Source organism: Mustela erminea, chromosome 16 (assembly GCF_009829155.1).
Source record: "Mustela erminea isolate mMusErm1 chromosome 16, mMusErm1.Pri, whole genome shotgun sequence".
NCBI lineage: Eukaryota > Metazoa > Chordata > Mammalia > Carnivora > Mustelidae > Mustela > Mustela erminea.
Genome location: NC_045629.1, coordinates 7,384,559 through 7,409,147, shown reverse-complemented (window position 1 = coordinate 7,409,147; position 24,589 = coordinate 7,384,559). Strand labels below are relative to the sequence as shown.

General features: G+C 38.0%; 1 protein-coding gene and 1 non-coding gene across 4 annotated transcripts in view; both read left to right on the top strand.

The window, feature by feature from the left end:
• ATP6V1H (ATPase H+ transporting V1 subunit H) overlaps positions 1–24,589 on the top strand; it is a 149,160-nt gene that overhangs the window by 38,121 nt on the left and 86,450 nt on the right. For all 3 annotated transcript variants that reach the window (XM_032316053.1, XM_032316051.1, XM_032316052.1), the window contains 2 exons: positions 11,116–11,213; positions 20,092–20,284. In XM_032316053.1, coding sequence (XP_032171944.1) covers positions 11,116–11,213; positions 20,092–20,284 — 291 coding nt within the window. The remainder of the gene's footprint in view (positions 1–11,115; positions 11,214–20,091; positions 20,285–24,589) is intronic.
• On the top strand, positions 13,672–13,779 carry LOC116575586. Its single transcript, XR_004279849.1, has one exon. It is a non-coding gene; the product is annotated as a U6 spliceosomal RNA (small nuclear RNA).

The window sequence follows — 24,589 nt, the reverse complement described above, 5'->3', positions numbered from 1 at the left end:
GACCCATTCATTCTTTAGAAGGATGCTGTTTAGTCTCCATGTATTTGGGTTCTTTCCAAACTTCCTTTTGTGGTTGAGTTCTAGCTTTAGAGCATTGTGGTCTGAAAATATGCAGGGAATGATCCCAATCTTTTGATACCGGTTGAGTCCTGACTTAGGACCGAGGATGTGATCTATTCTGGAGAATGTTCCATGTGCACTAGAGAAGAATGTGTATTCTGTTGCTTTGGGATGAAATGTTCTGAATATATCTGTGATGTCCATCTGGTCCAGTGTGTCGTTTAAGGCCTTTATTTCCTTGCTGATCTTTTGCTTGGATGATCTGTCCATTTCAGTGAGGGGAGTGTTAAAGTCCCCTACTATTATTGTATTATTGTTGATGTGTTTCTTTGATTTTGTTATTAATTGGTTTATATAGTTGGCTGCTCCCACGTTGGGGGCATAGATATTTAAAATTGTTAAATCTTCTTGTTGGACAGACCCTTTGAGTATGATATAGTGTCCTTCCTCATCTCTTATTATAGTCTTTGGCTTAAAGTCTAATTGATCTGATATAAGGATTGCCACTCCTGCTTTTTTCTGATGTCCATTAGCATGGTAAATTCTTTTCCACCCCCTCACTTTAAATCTGGAGGTGTCTTCGGGCTTAAAATGAGTTTCTTGGAGGCAACATATAGATGGGTTTTGTTTTTTTATCCATTCTGATACCCTGTGTCTTTTGACAGGGGCATTTAGCCCATTAACATTCAGGGTAACTATTGAGAGATATGAATTTAGTGCCATTGTATTGCCTGTAAGGTGACTGTTACTGTATATGGTCTCTGTTCCTTACTGATCTACCACTTGTAGGCTCTCTCTTTGCTTAGAGGACCCCTTTCAATATTTCCTGTAGAGCTGGTTTGGTATTTGCAAATTCTTTCAGTTTTTGTTTGTCCTGGAAGCTTTTAATCTCTCCTTCTATTTTCAATGATAGCCTAGCTGGATATAGTATTCTTGGCTGCATGTTTTTCTCGTTTAGTGCTCTGAAAATATCATGCCAGCTCTTTCTGGCCTGCCACGTCTCTGTGGATAAGTCAGCTGCCAATCTAATATTTTTACCATTGTATGTTACAGATTTCTTTTCCCGGGCTGCTTTCAGGATTTTCTCTTTGTCACTGAGACTTGTAAATTTTACTATTAGGTGTTGGGGTGTGGGCCTATTCTTATTGATTTTGAGGGGCATTCTCTGAACCTCCTGAATTTTGATGCTCGTTCCCTTTGCCATATTGGGGAAATTCTCCCCAATAATTCTCTCCAGTATACCTTCTGCTCCCCTCTCTCTTTCTTCTTCTTCTGGAATCCCAATTATTCTAATGTTGTTTCGTCTTATGGTGTCACTTATCTCTCGAATTCTCCCCTCGTGGTCCAGTAGCTGTTTGTCCCTCTTTTGCTCAGCTTCTTTATTCTCTGTCATTTGGTCTTCTATATCACTAATTCTTTCTTCTGCCTCATTTATCCTAGCAGTGAGAGCCTCCATTTTTGATTGCACTTCATTAATAGCTTTTTTGATTTCAACTTGGTTAGATTTTAGTTCTTTTATTTCTCCAGAAAGGGCTTTTATATCTCTCGAGAGGGTTTCTCTAATATCTTCCATGCCTTTTTCGAGCCCGGCTAGAACCTTGAGAATTGTCATTCTGAACTCTAGATCTGACATATTACCAATGTCTGTATTGATTAGGTCCCTAGCCTTCGGTACTGTCTCTTGTTCTTTTTTTTGAGTTGAATTTTTCCGTCTTGTCATTTTGTCCAGATAAGAGTATATGAAGGGGCAAGTAAAATACTAAAAGGGTGGCAACAGCCCCAGGAAAAAATGCTTTAACCAAATTAGAAGAGATCCAAAATCGTGAGGGGGGAGAAAGGGGATAAAAAGAGGTTCAAAAAGGAAGAAAGAAAAAAAAAGAAAAAAGAAAAAAAAAAAGAAAAGAAAAGAATTAAAAAAAAGGAAAACACCTAAGAAAAATGTAAAAAAGAAAAAAATATATATATTAGATAAACTAGTAAAAAATCGTTAAAAAAGAAAAAGGTAACAGTTAAAAAAAAAACAATTTTACCCCAAGGCGAGAAAAAAAAAAAATAAAAAATGAAAAAGAAAAAAATTAAATTAACTGCAAGACTAAAAAAAAAATCACAGGGAAAAAGCCATGAGTTCCGTGCTTGGCTTTCTCCTCCTCTGGAATTCTGCTGCTCTCCTTGGTATTGAAACCGCACTCCTTGGTAGGTGAACTTGGTCTTGGCTGGATTTCTTGTTGATCTTCTGGGGGAGGGGCCTGTTGTAGTGATTCTCAAGTGTCTTTGCCCCAGGCGGAATTACACTGCCCTTACCCGGGGCCGGGGTGAGTAATCCGCTCGGGTTTGCTTTCAGGAGCTTTTGTTCCCTGAGCGCTTTCCGTAGAGTTCCGGAGGACGGGAATACAAATGGCGGCCTCCTGGTCTCCGGCCCGGAGGAGCCGAGAGTCCAGGGCCGCACTCCTCAGTGCGCCCTCAGAGAACAGCGCCCAGTTACTCCCGTCTGCCTGACCTCCGGCCGCGCTCCGAGCTCACTGAGCCTGCGACCAGTTCAAGGTAACACCGAGCTGCGAGCTTACTGTCGGCTCTGTCTCTGTAGCCAGCTTTCCCGTTCCAATACCTGCAAGGTCTGCGACACTCAGACACCCCTGATCCTTCTGTGACCCTGCGGGACCTGAGGCCACGCTGAACCCACGTGGGCTTCGCCCCGGTTTAGCCTTGGAGCGATGTCCCTCAGCGGAACAGACTTTTAAAAGTCCTGATTTTGTGTGCGGTTGCTATGCCGCTTGCCGGGAGCCGGCCCCTCCCCCCGGGGTCTATCTTCCCGTCGCTTTGGATTCACTTCTCCGCCGGTCCTACCTTTCAGAAAGTGGTTGTTTTTCTGTTTCCAGAATTGCTGTTCTTCTTCTCTTCGATCTGCCGATGGATTTTCAGGTGTTTGCAATCTTTAGATAAGCTATCTAGCTGATCTCCGGCTAGCTGAAGCAGTCTCAGCCTGCTTCTTCTCCGCCATCTTGACTTCTCCCTCCACTTTCCCCTTTTATTTATAATTTAATTTCTCTTTTAATTGTTTAAAAATCCTTTGAAAAATGTTAATAAATTATTTTTATAAAACGTTTTAAATTTCTTTTTTGAAAGAAAAAAGAAATTTTTTGATTAGTTGTGAAGGTTAGAAGATATATTTTGATTCTTGAAAAAAACAAAAAGTTTACCTTAAGGAAGAACTCTGGTTGGATGACATTTAAACAAATACAATTTAGGAAACAATGCAATGAGTACCTAAAATATCTTTTTTGTGTGTATGTATTTTGTTGCTGTTATTTAGTCAGTCCAAATTGCCCATATGGGTGATACTTTTGTTAATGGAGAAGTGAATTACTTTAGCAGTTTGTTTTTTTATTTATTTATAAAAAAGATTTTATTTACTTCATAGAGAGTGCATGAGCACGGGGGCATGGGGGTAGTTGGGAGGAGCAGAGAGAGAGGGAGAAGCAGACTCCCTGCTGAGCAAAGAGCTTGATGCAGGGCTCTACCCTAGAACCCCAGGATCCTAGGATCATGACCTGAGCCAAAGGCAGATGCTTAATGGATTGAGCCACCCAGGCATCCCTACTTTTGTAATTTAAATGAAAATTATCATCTGGCTTAAGTGAGCTCTTTTACCATAAATATTTTCTAGTAAAATAGGGTGATATAAGGTACGGCCAGAATTGACTAGCAATTTATATTAGTTTTCTTTTTAAAAAAATATTTTTTAAAGATGGTGAACTTTTTTTTTTTTTTTAAGATTTTATTTATTTCTTTGACAGACAGAGATCTCAAGTAGGCAGAGAGGCAGGCAGAGTGGGGGCGGGGGTGGTAGGAAGCAGGCTCCCTGTGAATGGGTATTGTTTTATCAAATGCTATTTCTTTACAAATTGATAAGATTATGGCATTTTTTGTCTTTAGCTTGTTAATATGTAGATTACTTTATTGGCCATGGTGTATAACTCTTATAAATAATGTAAAAAAAACCCTATGAAATTTATCATAATCCCCTTTTTTTTAGTGTACAGTTAAATAAGTAGTGTAAAATATATTCACATTACTATGAAGTAGATCGATAGGCCTTTTTTTCTTCTTGGAAATCTGAAATTCTATGTCCATTATATAACTTCCTTTTTTTCTCTCTCCCCAGCCCCTGGTCACCACTATTCTACTTCCTGTTTCTGTAAATTGAACTACTTTAGCTACCTCATATAACTGGAATAATCATATAGTATTTGTCTCTTTATGACTGGCTTATTTTTTTTATTTCTTATTTTTTAATTTTTAAAAATTTATTTGACACAGAGAGATCACAAGTAGGCAGAGAGGCAGGCAGAGAGATTGGTGAAAGTAGGTTCCCTGCTGAGCAGAGAGCCGGAGGCGGGGCTCATGACCTGAGCCGAAGGCAGAGACTTAACCCCTGAGCCACTTAGGCGCCCCTTATATTAGTTTTCAAATTGAGATAAATTTAAAGAAAGTACTAGACAGTTACATAAAATCCATACTACCAAAAAGATTTAGTTTCAGCTCCAAAAAGAAATGATAATGGTGCTGTTGTATATATATCTGCAGTATTGATTGTTACTAAAGTCCCACTCATTTGGAATTTGTGTGAGATATAGTGAAATTTGGTTGTGTTTCTTTTGTTTGCTCATTCAGTCAAGAAATACATATTGAGTACCTACCAGGAATAGTGCATGATGCCAAAAGCATAGCACTGAATGGGATGGGCAGGACTTCATCTTAGGACAGCATTAGACAGTAATTAAATACACACTGTGATTATTTTAGTACCCTTCTGGCAGTGCTTGTAAGAGAGAAGCACAGGTCCTTTACAGTTAGGGGTTTCATCTGGGCAAGTTTGCTCAGCCTTACTGAGGAAGCAGAGGGATGAGGCCTGTGCCTCCACTGTAGGGAAGTGTTTGGAGAGCATGGGCAGAGAAAGGAGAGGGAGTGGTGCTGTAGAGGTGCAGGCGTGGGGAGAGTGAGGAAGGAAGGCAGGCAGGCCCAGGGTATTCAGGACCTTAGAGATCACATAGGGTTTTAGGACTTTTCCTCGGCAGGGGGAAGCCATTGAAGAATATTAAGAATATTAAGGAGTCACATGGCATAGAGCAGCCACGGGAAGGAGGGCAGCATTTATAAGTGCATGGCCCTGGTTCTGCCATCTTGCAGCATTAGTGCTCTTCCCTTCGAATTGCTGCATGGCTTACTTTTTTACTTTCCTGGGACTCTGTCACTTGTCTCTTTAGCAGTGAGTCCCTCCCCGAGGATCCTATTTAAAAGAGCACCCATCTCCTTCTCTGCATTTCCTGTTCCCTTTCTTAATGGTATTTTTGTCATATTGCACTCTAGTTCAATGTCAAACTCCAGTACGCTCTGTAATTCAGCGCTTTTCCTCTTTCTCCATTAGACTGTAAGATTCCTGATGGAAGGGATTGAGGTCTGTTTGCATGGTTGTGTGTTCAGTGCAAGTAGTGTCTTACACATAGCAGTTACTCAGTAAATATTTGTTGAATCAATACTGAATACAGACTAGTAGAACCTTTCTGGGGACTAGTTGAGGACGTAGAATGATGGAGACCTTATGTTCCTTATTAGTTTCTGACATTCCAGGCAGTTTGGGGTTGTAGCTGTCGAACAGTTTACTAGAACTGTAAGGGCAAATGGGCTTCTTCATCTTCGGTTGGATTCCAACTACAAATATATTTGAAAAAAGAGTGGAGTTCCTTCTGCATACCAGATAATGTAAGCAATAGAGTAAATGTTGTTGAATGAAGGAGTTCTTCAAAGTTGAGAGAGCACAATGGATTTAAAAATCCTTATATAGATGATTAAAAATGTGGCAGATCTCTAAGTATAAGAGTTCTTAAATGGAAAAAGAAAATTGCAAATGAAAGTTAGGGTATAATCTTATTTGTATTTTTTGAAAAAAGATGTACATATAATGCATAGACTCTGCATTTTACACAGTGGTACTGAGGGGTGATGGGTGGGAGGTTTTATTTTATGTCATTCTATATTGATTGGCTATTTAAAAAAAAGATTCTATTTTATTTTTATTTACTTATTTATTTAGAAAAGATTGATTTATTCTATAGAGAAAGTGGGAGGAGGGTGAGAGAAGCTCAAGCAGACTCCCTGCTGAGCACTGAGCCTGATGCAGGGCTTGATTTCACAACCCTGAGATCATGACCTGAGCTGAAACCAAGGGTCATATGCTTACCCAGCTGCACCACCTGCATGCATGCCCATTGATTTTATCGTAAATGTGTACAAAGAATTTCATGTAGAATTAAGGTCAGTAAAATTCATGTACACAAATATTAAAGAGGTTTCATACTTCTTGTCAAGTCATACTTCTAGTTCATAACTATACTTAGGACCCAGAAGCTGAGCATAGGAGATGTCCTTTGGAGTTTTGAGCATAGGAGTCAGGGAGACTCAGAGACTCATAGTAGTCAAGGGGAGTCAGCTGGAAAAGGTGAGGATCCAGTACAGCTTCAAGGGAAGGCACAGAGATTTTTTTCTTCCTTATTTGCTTCTTTGTTGTGACATTTCTGTTTGGAAGGAGCAGGATTTGATTATCTCAAATACTACTTCATCAGTTTGGCAGTTTTATATATTGTCCTGTAAGATAGACTGTTTCTCTGCCATTCACTTCTTGTTCAGCTTGTCTTTGAAATCTTGTGAGATTTCAGGATTTTCTATTAGCAATTACAGCTATTTTAAGAATGTTTTAAAGTCCTAATAGAATAGGAGATTCTAGCAAAAAGAAAAATATATGCAGCAGGAAAAGATCAGGATTGTGTTTACATTGAACAATGTGGAGGGTAGTAATACATTTTTATATTATTATCATGGAAATGAGCTTAAGGGAACAGATAATACAGAATTTGGGGGCTTCTATATTTTGTCCTTTTTTTTTTTTTTAAAAAAGAAACCGTATCTTACTAGGCAGAAAACAAAAATCACTTGACTTGGACAAAATATATCTTAAAACTTTCAAAGTTTTACTTTTTTTCTCCTGAAACCAAATGGCATGATTAAAAAAAAAATGAATGGAATGAATATTTAATTTTTCAATTAGCAGACAAACATTTTTATTTATTTATTTATTTATTTATTTATTTATTTATTTTATTTCCAGCATAACAGTATTCATTATTTTTGCACCACACCCCGTGCTCCATGCAATCCGTGCCCTCTATAATACCCACCACCTGGTACCCCAACCTCCCACCCCCCGTCCCTTCAAAACCCTCAGATTGTTTTTCAGAGTCCATAGTCTCTCATGGTTCACCTCCCCTTCCAATTTCCCCCAACTCCCTTCTCCACTCTAAGTCCCCATGTCCTCCATGCTATTTGTTATGCTCCACAAATAAGTGAAACCATATGATAATTGACTCTCTCTGCTGGACTTATTTCACTCAGCATAATCTCTTCCAGTCCCGTCCATGTTGCTACAAAAGTTGGGTATTCATCCTTTCTGATGGAGGCATAATACTCTATCCCCAGGGGTACAGGTCTGTGAATCACCAGGTTTACACACTTCACAGCACTCACCAAAGCACATACCCTCCCCAATGTCCATAATCCCACCCCCTTCTCCCAAACCCCCTCCCCCCAGCAACCCTCAGTTTGTTTTGTGAGATTAAAAGTCACTTATGGTTTGTCTCCCTCCCAATCCCATCTTGTTTCATTTATTCTTCTCCTACCCACTTAAGCCCCCATGCAGACAGACATTTTTAAAGTGCTGGATTTTTGTTGTTGTTGTTGTTTTTCTTTTGCCAGGGACTATGCTTAAATGCTGAGATTAAGAAAGATTCCTCTTTTGCTCTCTGGTTGAATGAAGATGATTGAGACACATGCACACACTCGCGCAAAGGGATTTACAAATAGAGGTTTATATGTGGCACATGGAAGTGATTAATTCCATCTGGAGAAATCAGAAAACAGTAGTAGTTGCAGCAGCAAACATTTGTTGAATATTGTATGATAGGTACCATTGAAAACTCTTTCATACATTAACTAATGAAATTATACCAACATTCCATGGGATTTGTCCTGTTATCCCCATTTTATAGATAGGAAGCTCATTCAAGGTTATGTAGTTTGCAGGTGGCTGAGTGTGGCAGGCTGGCTCTGGAGCCTTTGTTTCTAAAGATTATATACTATATACTCTATTATACTACTATACTGTTACCATACTATGTACTACTGCCTTTTTTTCATGGTGGGGGAGTTATCAGTTGGTCTAAGTAAGACTTGGAGCAGGTAAGTCCATTCAGAAAGTGAAGAGAATGGGGCAGAGTTGTTCAGTTAGTAGTTGGAGATAGAAGTCTGGTTCTCAGGTGAAAGTAACTTTTGGAACTGACATTTTAAGTTCAGTGGTGATCCTAGAATTTGCCATACTAATGGCTTGATAAGATACGAAAGAGGTAAAAGTTTGGTGATAACTCCTTCAAGAAACTTCATGTATTGGGAGGAAGAAAGATGCAGAGATCGGTACAAGGTTTAGGGACAGCTTTAAGGTGGGCAAGGTTTGAATATATTTGGAGGCTGAGGAGAGGAAAGCTATCAAACAGAGACTGAGGATGTAGAGAGGGGTCTGATGGACAGAGCATCGTGTAGGAGGAATGGGATTAAGACTGTTCTGGGGCTGAGGGTCATGGACAGGAATAAGTTTGCTGGTCTCCTAGGTGAGAGAGAGGCAAGAATGGCTATAAGCATGGTTTGGTTTAGGGGTGAGATGTTGGCTACTGGCAAATCTCTAACTAATGGTATGTATATTTTCTCATACTGCTGAGAGGGAGGGAACGGTGTAGGACAGGAGGATAGTGGTGAGTATGGTGCCTGGGGAATGGCAGAGAGAATAGACCAGAAGTGCTTGAAGGCTTTGCAGGATTGTATAATTTTCTCTAGCAGTACTGAATTACCTTAGTCTTGGAGTAGAGATGGTGACTTGGCTTGATTGAAGACTGATTTTTTTAGAAAAAAAAATTGTTGAGTAATTTTATACATGACAGTAGTAGGACACATGTGAGTAAAAGATAGATAATGAAGTGATATGATTTACTTTGTTTAATTGAGGGCAATACTTCTATCATTTGCCAGTGTTGTTCTCACTGTACACTTTGAAAGTGATTTCTGGGATGGTATTTGGACCGCTTCATTATGTATAATAGGTGCAAATACAGTTTTAGAACCAGGATCTTTTTTTTTTAAATTTTATTTATTTATCTGACAGACGGAGATCACAAGTAGGCAGAGAAGCAAGCAGAGAGAGAGAGGAGGAAGCAGGCTCCCCGATGAGCAGAGAGCCCGATGCAGGGCTCGATCCCAGGACCCTGGGATCATGACCCGAGCCGAAGGCAGAGGCTTTAACCCACTGAGCCACCCAGGCATCCCTAGAACCAGATCTTTAACATGCACATTTATAATGTGAATCCGGAAGCTCTGTGACAGTGAATTATCCATATTTGAAATGTATTGTGTATTTCAATGTAATGTAGTAAAATGGATAGAGAAGAGAAAAGCTTCCAGTGAACGAAGATATTTTTGTGTTGAGAAGAAATTGATAATAAATGGAAGAGGGGAGAGTGTCATAGGTTGCATTTATGTAGAAACCTTGCGGGGCTATCTCTCTAAACAAGAAAAAATGGAATTCCACTTTCACAAAGGATTACTACCTGCTGATTTAATTGGCAAAATAACATTCTTTTTTCCATAATGGAAGATTGTTTTAGAGCTGAAAATTCACTTTTTTTTGGGTCATTTCTGCTAATGTTTTGAGTTTTTAGACAAGTTATATTACTGGATACATAATGCTCTTGGGCATCTATGTTTACTAGTTTCTCTAAGACAACCTTTTCTTGATAACTTTTGATAATTCCACCAAATGTACTTATATCATTGTGTTTTTGTAATTGAGTGCCTAGAATTTCCTTGAATTGTTACGTTTTAATGAACTTTGAGTTAAAACACAGAACTTAGTAGCATCGTATACATTAGGTGTTGTGAATTTTTACAACATTCTCGATTATCTGCCTCCCTGCTTACTTATTCTTTCTCTCCTCTCCTCTCTTCTCTTCTTTTCTTCTTTCTTTTCCTTCCTTCCTTTTCATTTTATTTTTTAGATTAAATTAAATTTTATTTTCATGTTCTTTAAGGCTAGAGTCTGAAAATCCCACTTGTCTCTGTTCTTACAGATGTTAGGCTCATGGTAAACATTTAGAGAAGAGACCAGGCCAGGTGTTGCTATTAGCTTTGCTAAGATGGAGGTGTCCTCATTATTCCTGGGAATAGTATTCCTGTTTATTTCAGGTTCCAGATTTAGCCACAGTTTCCCTAGAATGGTACTATTGAACTAATAGTTGTTAAAAAGTATAGAGCAAAGATCTTTTTCAAATATTTAATTAGATTTCCTATATGCTATAATACATATATTTCTAAATTCCTATTTATTGAATTTCTACAAAATGTCTGGCTGATGCCAAATGAATTACTTTACTTAATCCTACCAGTACCCCTTTGGGATATTTGGGGGGCATCACCCCCAAATACACAAAGAAATTGAGTATTGGAAAGGATCAGTGACTCACCTCAGACCATTTAAATACAGACTCATCTCAAAGCATACAGTTTTATCTTTTTAATTTTATTGTCATTCTTTGATATTTCTGCAGTTATGGAGAGCAGTATTATCTCTGTAGTGCCTCTCTTCAGGACTAAGTGAAACATTGCAAGATGATAACATTTGTCAAGCCATTATCAAGGATATAGTTACTTTGTTCCTTGATTTCCCTGTGTGTTAAGTAGTCTTGAACTATATAGGTTTAATTTGACAGAGAAAGTCAACTGCATTTCTAAGAGGTGGAGAGGAGAACAAAAATGGAGGTTGATTTTGAAAAAGTAGCAGGAACTTTCGGAATGTCTTAACTATAAGAAACTCGGTAAAAAATCCAGACTTTTTGTATATGCATGATCTCATGTCTTTAAATGTTTTCCAATTTTAAAAACCTTGTGCTTCTTCTTGCATAGAGTTCTCAGTATGTGCAGTGTGTTGCTGGGTGTCTGCAGTTGATGCTTCGGGTCAATGAGTACCGCTTTGCCTGGGTAGAAGCAGATGGGGTAAACTGGTGAGTGCCCTTTTACTTTTAATGTAGAATAGCATTTGGATGCATCTCTCCTTGACATTTTCAAGGAAGTTAATACATTTAATCATCTAAAATATATATATTTTTCATGTCTGTTTAACAGTAGATTATGTTAACCTTCATGGAAGTCAGTAACTACTAAATGGAATGTTTCCCCTTAACCTCACTTGGCCTGTGCTATTTAAGAGGTTAAGAACTCTTAACGCTTGGTAGAACAAATTCTAGGTATTCAGAATAGAACAATAATTATAAAAGTATCTTGTAGGGGCGCCTGGGTGGCTCAGTGGGTTAAAGCCTCTGCCTTTGGCTCAGGTCATGATCTCAGGGTCCTGGGATCAAGCCCCTCGTCGGGCTCTCTGCTCAGCAGGAAGCCTGCTTCCCTTCCCCTCTCTCTGCCTGCCTCTCTGCCTACTTGTGATCTCTGTCTGTCAAATGAATAAATAAAATCTTAAAAAAAAAAAAGTATCTTGTGGTAAATGTAGGCAGAAATCAGTAAGATCTTATCCACAAGAATAAATATAATCCATTCTTCATAATGTAATTAGACCATTCTCTGTGGAGTCCTAATTTGCAGGTTCAGAAACTTTGAGGAGCTACCCTCTGAGGTCAGCAAATGTACTTATAGAACAAACAACTCCCCCCTCCCCAAACAAACAAAATTCATTTTACCAAAAAGCCAACTTATTTATTCATAATGAGAGATCTTTCTACTCTTAAACCAAATAGCCTTTTTGGTTATGAAGATGTTGTTTATCTGTTGGAAAACCTATACAGGAAATTAGTTTGTCAACAGAAGGTTGCTTGGTGAGCCAAAAGAGTTGATTGAAGACCCCTGATTCTGTGTCATCAGACTCTACTAGGCTGATTCCTCCATCTCCAGTGTAGGGATACACCTGCCAGAGGGATTTCCTCAGCCAGTATTTGCATGCAACTTCCTCAGCTCGGTTACTTCTGCAAATGGCTTTTCTTATGACTTTCATAGAATTGTAATGAAATACTCAATTGCTTTTGACTCAGTAAATTAGTAATGTTTTATTTCTAATGCAAAATTTCAATCTGTTTATACTTACTTAACCTTTAGTATGTCAGGAAAAATAGTCATGACAATTTGCCACATGGATCTTTAGGAAAACATATATTTGGCCATTTTATGTATAATTAACAGAATTATGAAAAAAGAAATAGTGAAAACAACCACTAGAAATTCCTATAAGAATTTTTAATGGTAAGGGCACCTGGGTGGCTTAATTGATATATTTCGGCTCAGGTCATTATCTCAGGGTTATGAGATTGAGTCCTGTGTCAGGCTCTGTGTTCAGCCGGGAGTCTGCTTGAGATTCTCTCCATCTCTGTCTCCCCCATCTTCCACTCCCCCAACTCGCATGTACCCTCTCTCTCCAAAATAAAAATTTTTTCATGGTAAATATTTCTGTAGTAAGTGAATTTTGGTGCACAAACATCCTGAAGGATGAAGGAAAACCATCATATGTCCTTTTAGCAAAATGGAATGGTCCAGGTTCTTTTTGCAAAATATTGTGTTGAAGGCTTTCATGTTGAACAGCTAAATAAGTGAGAATACTGTATTTCCTTTTTTTTTTTTGTCCTTAGAGATATATTTTCACTTAGTGATTCTTGAATTTGGCAAAATGCATTTATGATAGAGTCATCTGAAGACTCATAGTTTGAGATTTCACTTATATGACCAATTTCATCATCATTTTTTAGAACAGAATGCTGTCTCTCTCTTTGCTTTCAACTTTTGATTCTTCTAATAATTATGAAGTGCCTTCCTCAGGTAATTGCCATTATGGATGGAAAATAAAAAGTTCTGAATTCTTTGAATTTCTGTGTTCACACAGTGTCAGAAGACTCAGCATAAGGACTCATGGGACTCGGCATGTAATCATTCTCATGGCTGGGATTTATTTCAGAGACACAGTAGATCTGCAGGAATCCATGTTAGGCTTCCTTATGTTGTATCCCTCCTGTGGGGGTCACACAATGTACTTTTCCACCAGCAGTGAGAATATAGCAACATTTGTGTGATTTTTTTTTTCTGCTCAGGCATCTCCCTGGAGATCCAGCACCCATGGTTTTTATTGGAAGTTTGTCAGGTAGGCACCCTTTGCCTCGCATACAGGAGAATTCCAGACTCCAGAAGGATAGCAGGTGTTCAGTATAAACATAAGCATATTGTTTGAGCATACAGTATAGATATAGTGAGCCACCTTTATCATTTAGGGAAAGTTTTGTATCAGTATAGGGGACTGTTTACTGCTCAGATACTCAGAAGCCAGCCAAAGGCTCACTTTGTAGGCAGACTTCTAAGAATAGTGGTTTCAGGACTGACTTTATGTTAATTTTTTTATTGCACAGAAATCTAAAGGTAGACTACAGAGTTGATGTTTCCAGCCTTTTTACCTTTTTTAATAATGATGCACTGCTCGCTTCAGCAGCACATATTCTAAAAATGGAACAATACAGAGAAAAATAGCATGACCCTTATGCAAGGATGACATGCAAATTTGTAAAAATGATGCATATTTTGGGCAGTACAATAAGAAAGGGTAATTATATGTTTCATTATTATATCATCTTCCTAGATGATTCCACCATTCTCCAGTTTTCTTATAATTTTAGTCTTTAATTTTTTTAGCATAGTTGGGAATAATGAATGTATACTGATGAAATAATATCTTGGATAATGAAGTAGCATAATTCTTCAAATTATGGATAATATAAAATCACTGAAATCCCATAGTATATCTTAGGTTTATGAATGGATCCAATAGACCTGTATAGTAATTGCAAAATAAATTGAATTTCATTCTGTTACACAAAATATACATTTCATTTTGTTCTTTGGAAGACCTGTAAAGAGAATAAAAGTCATGAACCAGCAATTTCTATAAACAGTTGGAATTGGTCAAAAAATAAACTCAAATACTAAAATTTGGTCCAGTGGACCCTAATGGTATACTAAAGTTAACCAAATGCAGCTCTTCTAGTTACTGGCACTTAGTATTTTGGAGGACAGGAAGCACTATTAACTGTTCAGTTTAGCAACAAGAGCAGGGACAAATGTAGTTTAGCATACTCCATGTTCAACCTATACATTTCAATATACTAATGACTGCTAATTAGATTAACAGTGATAAAAAAAATTAGAGACCTTTAGGTTGAGAGCAGGCATAAATAAAGGTACGGTAACTTACTGTTAGTGTCACAATCAAAAAGCTCATTTAATATTTTCATTTTTGAAGAAACAAAACGTGTCCTTTCTGTTTGTCCATTTCTTTTGTTTAGGATTGGAAGTTTCCTTTGTTTGTTTCTTTTTGGTATTCCTCAAATCACAAGCAGGAATCATGTGAGGAGGAAAAAACTCAAGTATAGGCTTTTTGAAGAGAATGGAACTGCTATTTTAATACCCAGCTTTTGTAGCAACATGGACAGGACTGGAAGAGATTATGCTGAGTGAAATAAGTCAAGCAGAGAGAGTCAATTATCATATGGTTTCACTTATCTGTGGAGCATAACAAATAGCATAGAGGACATGGGGAGTTAGAGAGAAGGGAGCTGATGTAAATTGGAAGGGGAGATGAACCATGAGAGACTATGGACTCTGAAAAACAATCTGAGGGGTTTGAATTGGCGGGGGTGGGGTGGGAGGTTGGGGTACCAGGTGGTGGGTATTATAGAGGGCACAGATTGCATGGAGCACGGGGTGTGGTGCAAAAATAATGAATACTGTTATGCCGAAATTAAATAAAAAATAAATTAAAAAAATGTGCCTACAAATTGACCTAGAAATTCAGTGAGTTGATCCCAAGGAAATAATTAGAGGTGTGCACCAAGATCTAGTAATAAAGACTAGCCAAGTTGTTTAAAACAAAACAAAACAAAACAAAACAAAACACTCTAGAACATTTTTAGGTAACTTTTTTGTTGTTGTTAAATAGTCTGTTATGTGGGGTCACCCAGATGGCTCAGTCGGATGAGCATCTGACTCTTCATTTCAGCTCAGGTTGTGATCTCAGGGTCCTGGGATGGAGCAGGGAGTCTGCTTAAGATCCTCTCTTTGTTCCTTCCCCCACTTGTGCTTGCTCTCTCTCTCTCTCTCTCTCTTGCTAAATAAATAAAGTCTTAGGAAAAAAGCCTTTTATGCGAATGATAAAATACTATTTCTGAATGCTTATATACCTGTATAATACCAGAAATGTACTTTGCATGGTCTTGCATATTGACCTTTCTAGAAAGTCTAAAAGTTAGCATTGATTCATTAAATACTGGCGCAAAGGAGCCTTTTCTGGGATAATTGCCTCCACAGATTCAATTGGGATTGAAGTATTTGGAAGTATAAAGTAAGTATATAATGTAAGTAGTATGTAAATGAAAGGTAAGATTTGTTTTAAGCATCAAAATAATAGGGGCGCCTGGGTGGCTCAGTGGGTTAAAGCCTCTGCCTTCCGCTCGGGTCATGATCCCAGGGTCCTGGGATCGAGCCCCGCATCGGGCTCTCTGCTCAGCGGGGAGCCTGCTTCCTCCTCTCTCTCTGCCTGCCTCTCTGCCTACTTGTGATCTCTGTCTGTCACATAAATAAATAAATAAAGTCTTTAAAAAAAAAGGCATCAAAATAATAAAAATACCATCATTAATAATATTGGGTGATACTGTGTGATGAGGTGCGAGGTACTCATAGGTTTGAAGAGCAGCAGTTAGCTAGAAGTGTATCAGTAAACCAGTAAATCAGGTATTTTGTCTCCCTATGCTCTTCATTGGTTTGATTTTCTTTTTAAACCTCAATTAAAAACAAAATAGAACACTAATTATTTTGGCACATGGACCTTAGCCTTCTAATTTTGGATTTGACTATTTGTATTTTTTGAGCTCTCTGATTAATGTTGTACTGTGTATTATAGGAAATACAAAGAAACATATGGTCCCTTTCCTTTAAAAAAATTATAATCTAGTTAGAAAGTGAATGCTAACAAAGGTAGCATTCAAGATTCTGTAGCATCATTTGGTAGCTTTTTCAATGATTAAAAATGACACTAAACTCATCAGTTTAAGAAGGATAGTGGAGACCTAAATGGGACTAGATACTGACTCATTCTTCAGGTCTCAGCTCAAGGGTCACTTCCTTTAAGAATCCTTCCCTCCCACTCTGCTAGATCGTAAATTTCTTGAGAACATGGGCAGTGTCTGTTTTTGCTCACCATTATGTCCCCTGTGCCTTGCACTGTACCTGCCATACAGATCTTCAACAAATATTTGTTAAATTACTAAATTAGGTTTATCTTGGGCCTTTGTGTCCTTTGTATCCCCTTAAAGCATATTCATGATCCACTATCTTCAGAGTTAGGGTTCCTGCCCCTAGGGGAAACCCTTCCTTTTTCTGTTAACTAACAGAACAAGAACAGAACAAGGAACTTTTATTTTGCTTCATTAGGGTTTTTCTTGTGGTTAATATTTGGGTATAGAAGACTTCCTTATTTTTTCAGTAGAGTCATATATATTGTAGACAGATTTTGAACTCTGAAGTTTCTCTGCAGTATTCATCATTGTTGACCGCAGCTTCCTTTGGAATCTTTCTGTTTTGGTTTCAGCGATAGTGTATTGATCCAGAGCTCGGTATAACCCCTCTGGACATTTACATGATTTGTTAACAGAGGTAATTTAATATAAAGAACAGGTAACTAGGTATAAATTTGTTAACTAGGTTTCTGAAAACAAAAGTACTCTCAAGTGTCAAGAGAGGTAGCAAGTAGAGATGCTTCTCCTATAGTTGGGGAGCAAAGGTAAGAGATTGGAATTACTAAAGTTTACCTGCTTCAAGACAATGTGTATTCAACTGAGATTTAATCCAGGGCTTGTGTTCCTGAAGTCAGAGGAAGGGCCTCGACTGGTGCTGCTCTCTCTGAGTGTGTGCAGTGAGGCTGTTCAGCCAGCGCTATTGCAAACTGAATTCAGCTGCTGCCACGGGAAAGCAGTTGCTGCTGTGGAAGTGCAGGACTGTTGATGGAGTGATACCCACAGGAGCACAAAGCTGACAGACAAAGCCTCTTCTTCCTCTATCTTGGCAGTCAGCTTCTAGCTGCTTCTGTTGGCAGAGCCAGCTGGCAGAGCAGAACTGTGGCTTAATGTCTCAGCCACAGTGTCACAAAGCGAAGTATAGAAGGCTTACCTTAATAAGTGGAACAGTCAGAGAGCAAAAGGAAATTAGGTACTAGGGTATTAATAGTATAAAATGAGTTGATTTTACAGTTTTTGAAACACTGACATCAATGTTAAATAAAAGCAAGTCTTAAATAACAACCCCAAATAGTGGGGTGCCTGGGTGGCTCAGTGGGTTAAGCCGCTGCCTTCGGCTCAGGTCATGATCTCAGGGTCCTGGGATCGAGTCCCACATCGGGCTCTCTGCTCAGCAGGGAGCCTGCTTCCTCCTCTCTCTCTCTCTGCCTGCCTCTCTGCTTACTTGTGATCTCTCTCTATCAAATAAATAAATAAAATCTTTAAAAAAAAAAACAAAACAAAAAAAACAACCCCAAATAGAAAAGAGGTAAGGGAAAAATTAAGCCTGAGAAAATTAAGGGCGATTCAGTAGATTTATAACTGTATACAAATCACAAAAATGGAGAAATGGCACAAATACAAGCCTTCCGAATAGTTAGTAGTTGTAGATTGTAAGATTAGATTTAAAAATCTATTTTTATTAATAGACTTTATTATTTTTATTTATTTTTAAAAATTCATTTATTTTATTAACATATAATATATTGTTTGTTTTAGGGGTACAGGTCTGTGAGTCATCAGTCTTCTGCAATACCCAGTGGTCCCCATAGCATATACCCTCCCCAGTGTCCCTCACCTAGTTACCCCATTCCCCCTGACCAGCCTGCCCTCCAGCAACCTTAAGTTTGTTTCCTAAGATTAAGAGTTTCTAGGGTTGACTGTGGACTCTGAGGAACTAACTGAGGATTTTGGAGGGGAAGGGGGTGAGAGGTTGGGTGAGCCTGGTGGTGGGTATTGTGGAGGGCATGTATTGCACGGAGTACTAGGTGTGGTGCATAAACAATGAATTCTGGAACACTGAAATAAAATAAAAAAGAAAATCTCAGGGCGCCTGGGTGGCTCAGTGGGTTAAAGCCTCTGCCTTCAGCTCAGGTCATGATCCCAGGGTCCTGGGATCGAGCCCCGCATCGGGCCCTCTGCTCAGAAGGGAGCCTGCTTCCTCCTCTCTCTCTGCCTGCTTCTCTGCCTACTTGTGGTCTCTGTCAAATCAATAAATAAAATCTTAAAAAAAAATCTCTAGGCTTTGTCTCCCTCTCTGTTTTCATCTTGTTTCATTTTTTCTTCCCCTTGATCCACCCTGTTTATTAAGTTCCACATATCAGTGAGAGCAATATAATAATTGTCTTTCTCCGACTGACTTATTTCACTTAGCATAATACTCTCTAGTTCCATCCATGTTGTTGCAAATGGCAAGATTTCATTTTTTTGATGGCTGTGAAATATTCCATGGTATATATCTATCACATCTTCTTTATCTGTTCACTGTTGATGGACATCTGGGCTCTTTGTATAGTTTGGCAATTGTAGACATTGCTGCTATAAAAATTAGGGTACAGGTGCCCCTTCGGATCACTACATTTGTGTCTTTGGGTAAATACCCAGTAATGCAATTGCTGGGTTGTAGGGTAGCTCTATTAATAAACTTTTAATTTATTTTTTACTTTTTATTTATTTTTTAAATTTTTAAATTAAAAAAATTTTTTTTTTTTTAATTTGAGAGAGAGAATGAGAGAGAAAGAGAGCATGAGAAGGGGGAGGGTCAGAGGGAAAAGCAGACTGCTGAGCAGGGAGCCTGAGGAAGAACTTGATCCTGCAACTTGCAGGATCGTGACCTGAGCTGAAGGCAGTTGCTTAACCAACTGAGCCACCCAGGTGCTCTTACTAGACTTTTTAAAGAGAAGTTTTATGTTTAGAAATTGGAAGTCAGCATTCCCATGTATACTCACCCTCCCATAGTTCTCCTGTATTAACGTTTTACATTAGTATGGTACATTTCTTTCACTTGATGAGCCAGTATTGATACATTCTTATTAACTAAGGCCCATATTTACATTAGGATTCACTCTTTGTGTTGTGTTTTGAGTTCCCCATAACCCCTTTGGTCATTTTTTAGTGGTTTATCTTTTTTGTTTGAATGTAGGCATTCCCCAGGGAAATTTCCTTAGTCTTCTTCCTTGATGTAACCATTTCCATATGGCTTTCCCAGTTTCCTTATCAGTAAAATGGGAGGCTCATCTAGAAGCTTCTGAGGTTTTAACCCCCAGAGTTAAAGATTGGCTGTGTCCAGTTGATTCATGACAGGTTTTTCCCCAATCATCCCCTTTTCTCTGTGTGAGGTTCCTAAGTATTTTTAAGTCTACAAATGATCCTCTTGGTTTACCAGACTCAAAATCTTGATACACCTTCTGACTTCATCAACGTGTACATCCATTTGTGTTAACAAATCCTTTTGTATTTTTTTTTAAATACAAAAAAAGTATTTTTTTTAATGTCTTACCATTTCTTCCACTGTATTGCAAATTTATGTTTCCTTTCTCATTGCTTCCCTGCAGCAGCTGCTGCTGAACACTGAAATCCTGTGATTTTTGGAGAGAGATTTAAGTGAGACTGTGATGGAAATGGGCCTCTATAAGTAGGGACCTACCTTGCTTATATCTGGCAGAAAAGAAACTGAGGACATAATTCAGAGAGACTTGTTCTGTTAGTGCAGAAAGAGAATAAGCAATTATTTTTTCTTTCTTATTGCACTGTTATAGTAAATGTCTTCTTAATGTGTTTTCCTTTTCAGCATCATGGGTGTTTTGAGTAACAAGTGTGGCTTTCAACTCCAGTATCAAATGATTTTTTCAATATGGCTCCTGGCATTCAGTCCTCAAATGTGTGAACACCTGCGGCGCTATAATATCATTCCTGTCCTGTCTGATATTCTTCAAGAATCTGTGAAAGAGAAAGTGACAAGAATTATTCTTGCAGCATTCCGTGTAAGTGTTTTATTATGGTTTTTTTTTTTTTTTTTTTAGTTGTGTGTGTGTGTGTGTGTGTGGCATTCTTCCTGTGAAGAACATTTGAGGGCTTTTAGCAGGTGGGAAAAAATTGCTTGTTCTTCACGTAGTCATGAAACTATGGGGCCTTGGTGAACACAGAGTAAAATCTCACTAATTCATTGTGACACTGGGGACTGGGATTGGGGAATAGACATTTAAGTGGGTAAAATGTGTAGGAGATGTAATTGTATGTAATTGTATGATGAGGAAATTCTTTTTCATTGCAGTGTGTTCCAAGACGCTGTTATGGAAGCTTTTCTCTTAAGGGGCCCTTGTTTTAATATAGAGTTGTATTTCAGATTCTGGATCTGCTGATGAGCTGATGAGTGTATTTCTGAAGCAACTCCAAAGATCTGTAATCATTTTGTTTAGTAAAGTTTTCCTGTTAGGATATTAGAATTTGGGTGATATCTAAGTCAGCTTCCTCTCTTGAACAGCTGAGGGAATTGAGGACAAGAGGGGGACTAGAGTTAGAACCGGAATTCTAGATCTTCTGGCTGCCAGGAAGCTATAACACAGAAATAAAGTATTGTTAATCAGTTGTCCATACCCAGTGTATTTGCTCTAGCAGTTGTGTGTTGATTATTTTGTTGGTCACCTTAAGATTTAATTGGGCTTCTGAGGGATGACTTGACTGACCTCGTATCTTTTAAGGATGCTACCCAAGAGTAATGATAGTGGGCAGTTCAGAGAGTGCTTACTCTGTGCAATGCATCGTTTTAAGGCTTTCCATTTGTTAACTCATTTAATGTTTACCACCGCCCTATAACATGATGATTATTGTTGTTATTGTTAGTATATTGGTATCATTAGTATTAGTATTGGTCTTCCCATTTTAAAAATGGTGATACTGAGAGAAGGCACATTGCTGATAGACATGCAAATCCAAGTTAATGGCTTCACAGTCTGCTTTTAACTATTAATTGCTCTTTATGCTTTCTTTAAATAAACAACAGCAAATCAAAACTAGAAAGTAGTACAGATGTGTTGCAGAAATTTAAATAGCATAGACGTCACATTTGCCGAACATAGTGACTAACATCTTACAGATTTTTCTAAGCACATATAACTAGGTGTGTAATTTTATTTTGTATTTAAAAATGAAATGACATCATATTATACTGTTCCATAACTTTATTCTTAACAATATATAATGAATATGTGTTCATTTTCATATATGTGGGTCTTTAGTAATTTTTTTAAATGTTTGCATTCTTCTACATGTCTACCCACTTTGATGAATATTTCTGTTGAGATATAGTTCTATAGATGGAATTGCTGAATTAAGTAATAAACTTTTACAGTTTTGTTAGGGTAACATCAAATCACCTTTCATTAATGTGCAAATTTACGTTTCCATCAGCTACATATTGAGAGTGCATGCTTTTCCTTTCTTTCACTTGCATTTCTTCTAATTGTTGCGAAAGATGAGCTGAAAAGTGAAATCATTATTTTAAATTTGTATTCTGTTAATAATGAATGAAGCTGAGCATTGTTTAGTATCTTTATCAGCTATTTCTGTTCTTCCTATAAATTGCTTACTCATAGCATTTGTCACCTTTAAAATTTTAAAATTTGACGTGTAGGAACTCTTTTCTAGATGTTTATAGTTAATAGCAATAATAACTAATGTTTATTGAGAGCTTATTCAGTGTCAGGCACTGTTCTAATTGCTTTAAATGTGTTACTCATTTAATCTCCCAAGAATTCCATGTAATGGGCATTAGTTAGGCCTCAAGAGGTTAAGTAATTTGCCAAAATAGCTAGGAAGTGGCAGAGCAGGAATTAAGTCTCAGGCAGTATAACTCATGCTCTTAACCATCATGCTAACCTGTCTTTGATGCTAAGAATAATAACTGTTGTAATTTATTAATGATTTTCATGCATTGCCTTATTTAATCTTCCTGATCATCCAATACATTCTGTGATTATTTTAATGTTATAGATCAGGAAACCAAGATTTGCAGATTGATTCCTCAGTTAGTAAGCAGTAGGATTGGAATTTGGAGTTTCAGTGAGTGCTGTCTGGCTCCAAAGCCACCATCTTAACAACTCTGTCATCTTCTTTGTTTCTTTTCTTAGTGCATTTTCTCAGGAATCTTAAGAGTGGCATTAAAAGGGAGGGAAACCATGAAAAGGAGAACTGTCAGTCCTGCTGAGAGAGGAATTCAGATTGCTTACTTGAAAATACATTTTTTTCGGGGCACCTGGGTGGCTCAGTGGGGTGGGCCTCTGCCTTCAGCTTAGGTCATGATCTCAGGGTCCTGGGATTGAGTCCAACATTGGGCTCTCTGCTTAGCAGAGAACCTGTTTCCTCTCTCTCTCTCTCTGCCTGCCTCTCTGCCTACTTGTGATCTCTCTCTGTCAAGTAAATAAATAAAATCTTAAAAAAAAAAAAAAAAGAAAATACATTCTTTTTCATGTAGAAATTGTTCTGTAGTTTACTCTTAAGAAATAGGTAAATGTGGTACCTTCTATGCCTCACCGTACTGGCTCTGCCTTTAGATTTTCTAGCAAACTATGTGAATTGTCAAGGTAAATTTCACTTAAGTCCAGATAAGGTAATAATCAGTTTTAAATCAGAGTAGGTGTATTAATAAGACTCCACCCTGTGAAGTATTTTAGTAGCTAAGTTGAATATACTTCTTTTTTCTACTTGAGTGTTTCATTGTTTCATTATTCATTGTCTTATTTATTTAATAAAGATGAAGAATTCTAGAATTAGGATCTTCCAATGGTCTCCTTTCATTGCTAGAGCTCAATTTAATTCACAAAAACCAAGTTTTGAGTACCTTTTCTATTTCAGTCATTATGTAATTAATAGGGACCACAAATGCCTGAGCTATAGCTTGACACTGGAAGGCTTGTAGTTTAGTGAAGACAGAATATGTAAATAAATAATGTCATTTTAATGGAGCATTAAGTAATGTACAAGAAGAAAAGTAATATAAAAGAGGTGGGGGGGCACCTGGGTGGCTCAGTCAGTTAACTGTGTGCCTTCGGCTCATGTCATGATCCTATGGTCCTGGGATTGAGCCCCACATCGGGCTCCCTGCTTGGCAGGAAGCCTGCTTCTCCATCTCCCATTCCCCCTGCTTGTGTTCCCTCTCTCCCTGTGTTTCTCTCTGTCAAATAAATAAAATCTTAAAAAAAAAAAAAAAAAAGGTGGAGGGTGAGAATTGTGGGTTTAAGGAGAAGCTTTGGAGAAGAGAAGGCTCCCAGAGATTTTGGAAGAATGTTTTAATACAAAGGTGGAGAGAGGTTAATAAATGTTAACTAAGAGGCTGACTTTGGAATTGTCAGTAATTTGTTCTTGTAGATTGATTATTGATCGTCCCCTGTCCCCACCTTGATATGAATATTAAGGGAATAAATGGAGCACATAAGTCTGGCCGTTGAAGATACTGTCCTGATTCATGACCATTTGCTTCCTGAAGGAACAGACGCGCTCTGTAAAATGGAGCATTTGCTTTGCTGATCTGTATTATCCTTCTGGGCATTGAACTGGTGGGGCCAATGTAAATCCTTCAGCCATCGTGTCACTTCATCACCCTAAGGTGTATTCATGCTCTGGAGCATTACGCACCAAAGCACAGTGCGTCTGAACAAGGCTCTGTCAGATCTGCTCGTGCTACTTTATTGTATATTGTGCCTACTCTGATGGACATGAGGCAGAGCTGATTGCATTTTTAAACTCTATTCTTTATGGCTGAATACGGATTATATCTTTTCAACTCCATGTATTTATTTTTTGAAGGCTTAAAGCTTGTCTTTGTTTTGAGTTTCTCCCTTGTTTCTCTTCCTTTCTGTCCTGTGGTAGTTATAGGAGTCTTTAATTTATTAAAACTTCTTATTCCAAATTAAGCACCTGTAATTAAGAAAATGGAAAAAATTGATTTTTTCCTATACATGAAAATAATATTCTCTAGGTTTAAAAAAAGGTACTGTAGAAAAATTATAAACATTAAACATAGTCTCACTCCCAGAAATGGAAGCCTATTGATATATATATATATATTTTTTTTTTTCAAGATTTAATTTATTTATTTGACAGAGAGAGATCACAAGTAGTCAGAGAGACAGGCAGAGAAGGGGGTGGGGTGGGGAAGCAGGCTTCCTGCTGAGCAGAGAGCCTGATGCATGACTTGATTCCAGAACTCTGGGATCATGACCTGAGTCAAAGGCAGAGGCTTAACCCACTGAGCTACCCAAGCACCTAAGCCTATTGATATTTTAATCTGT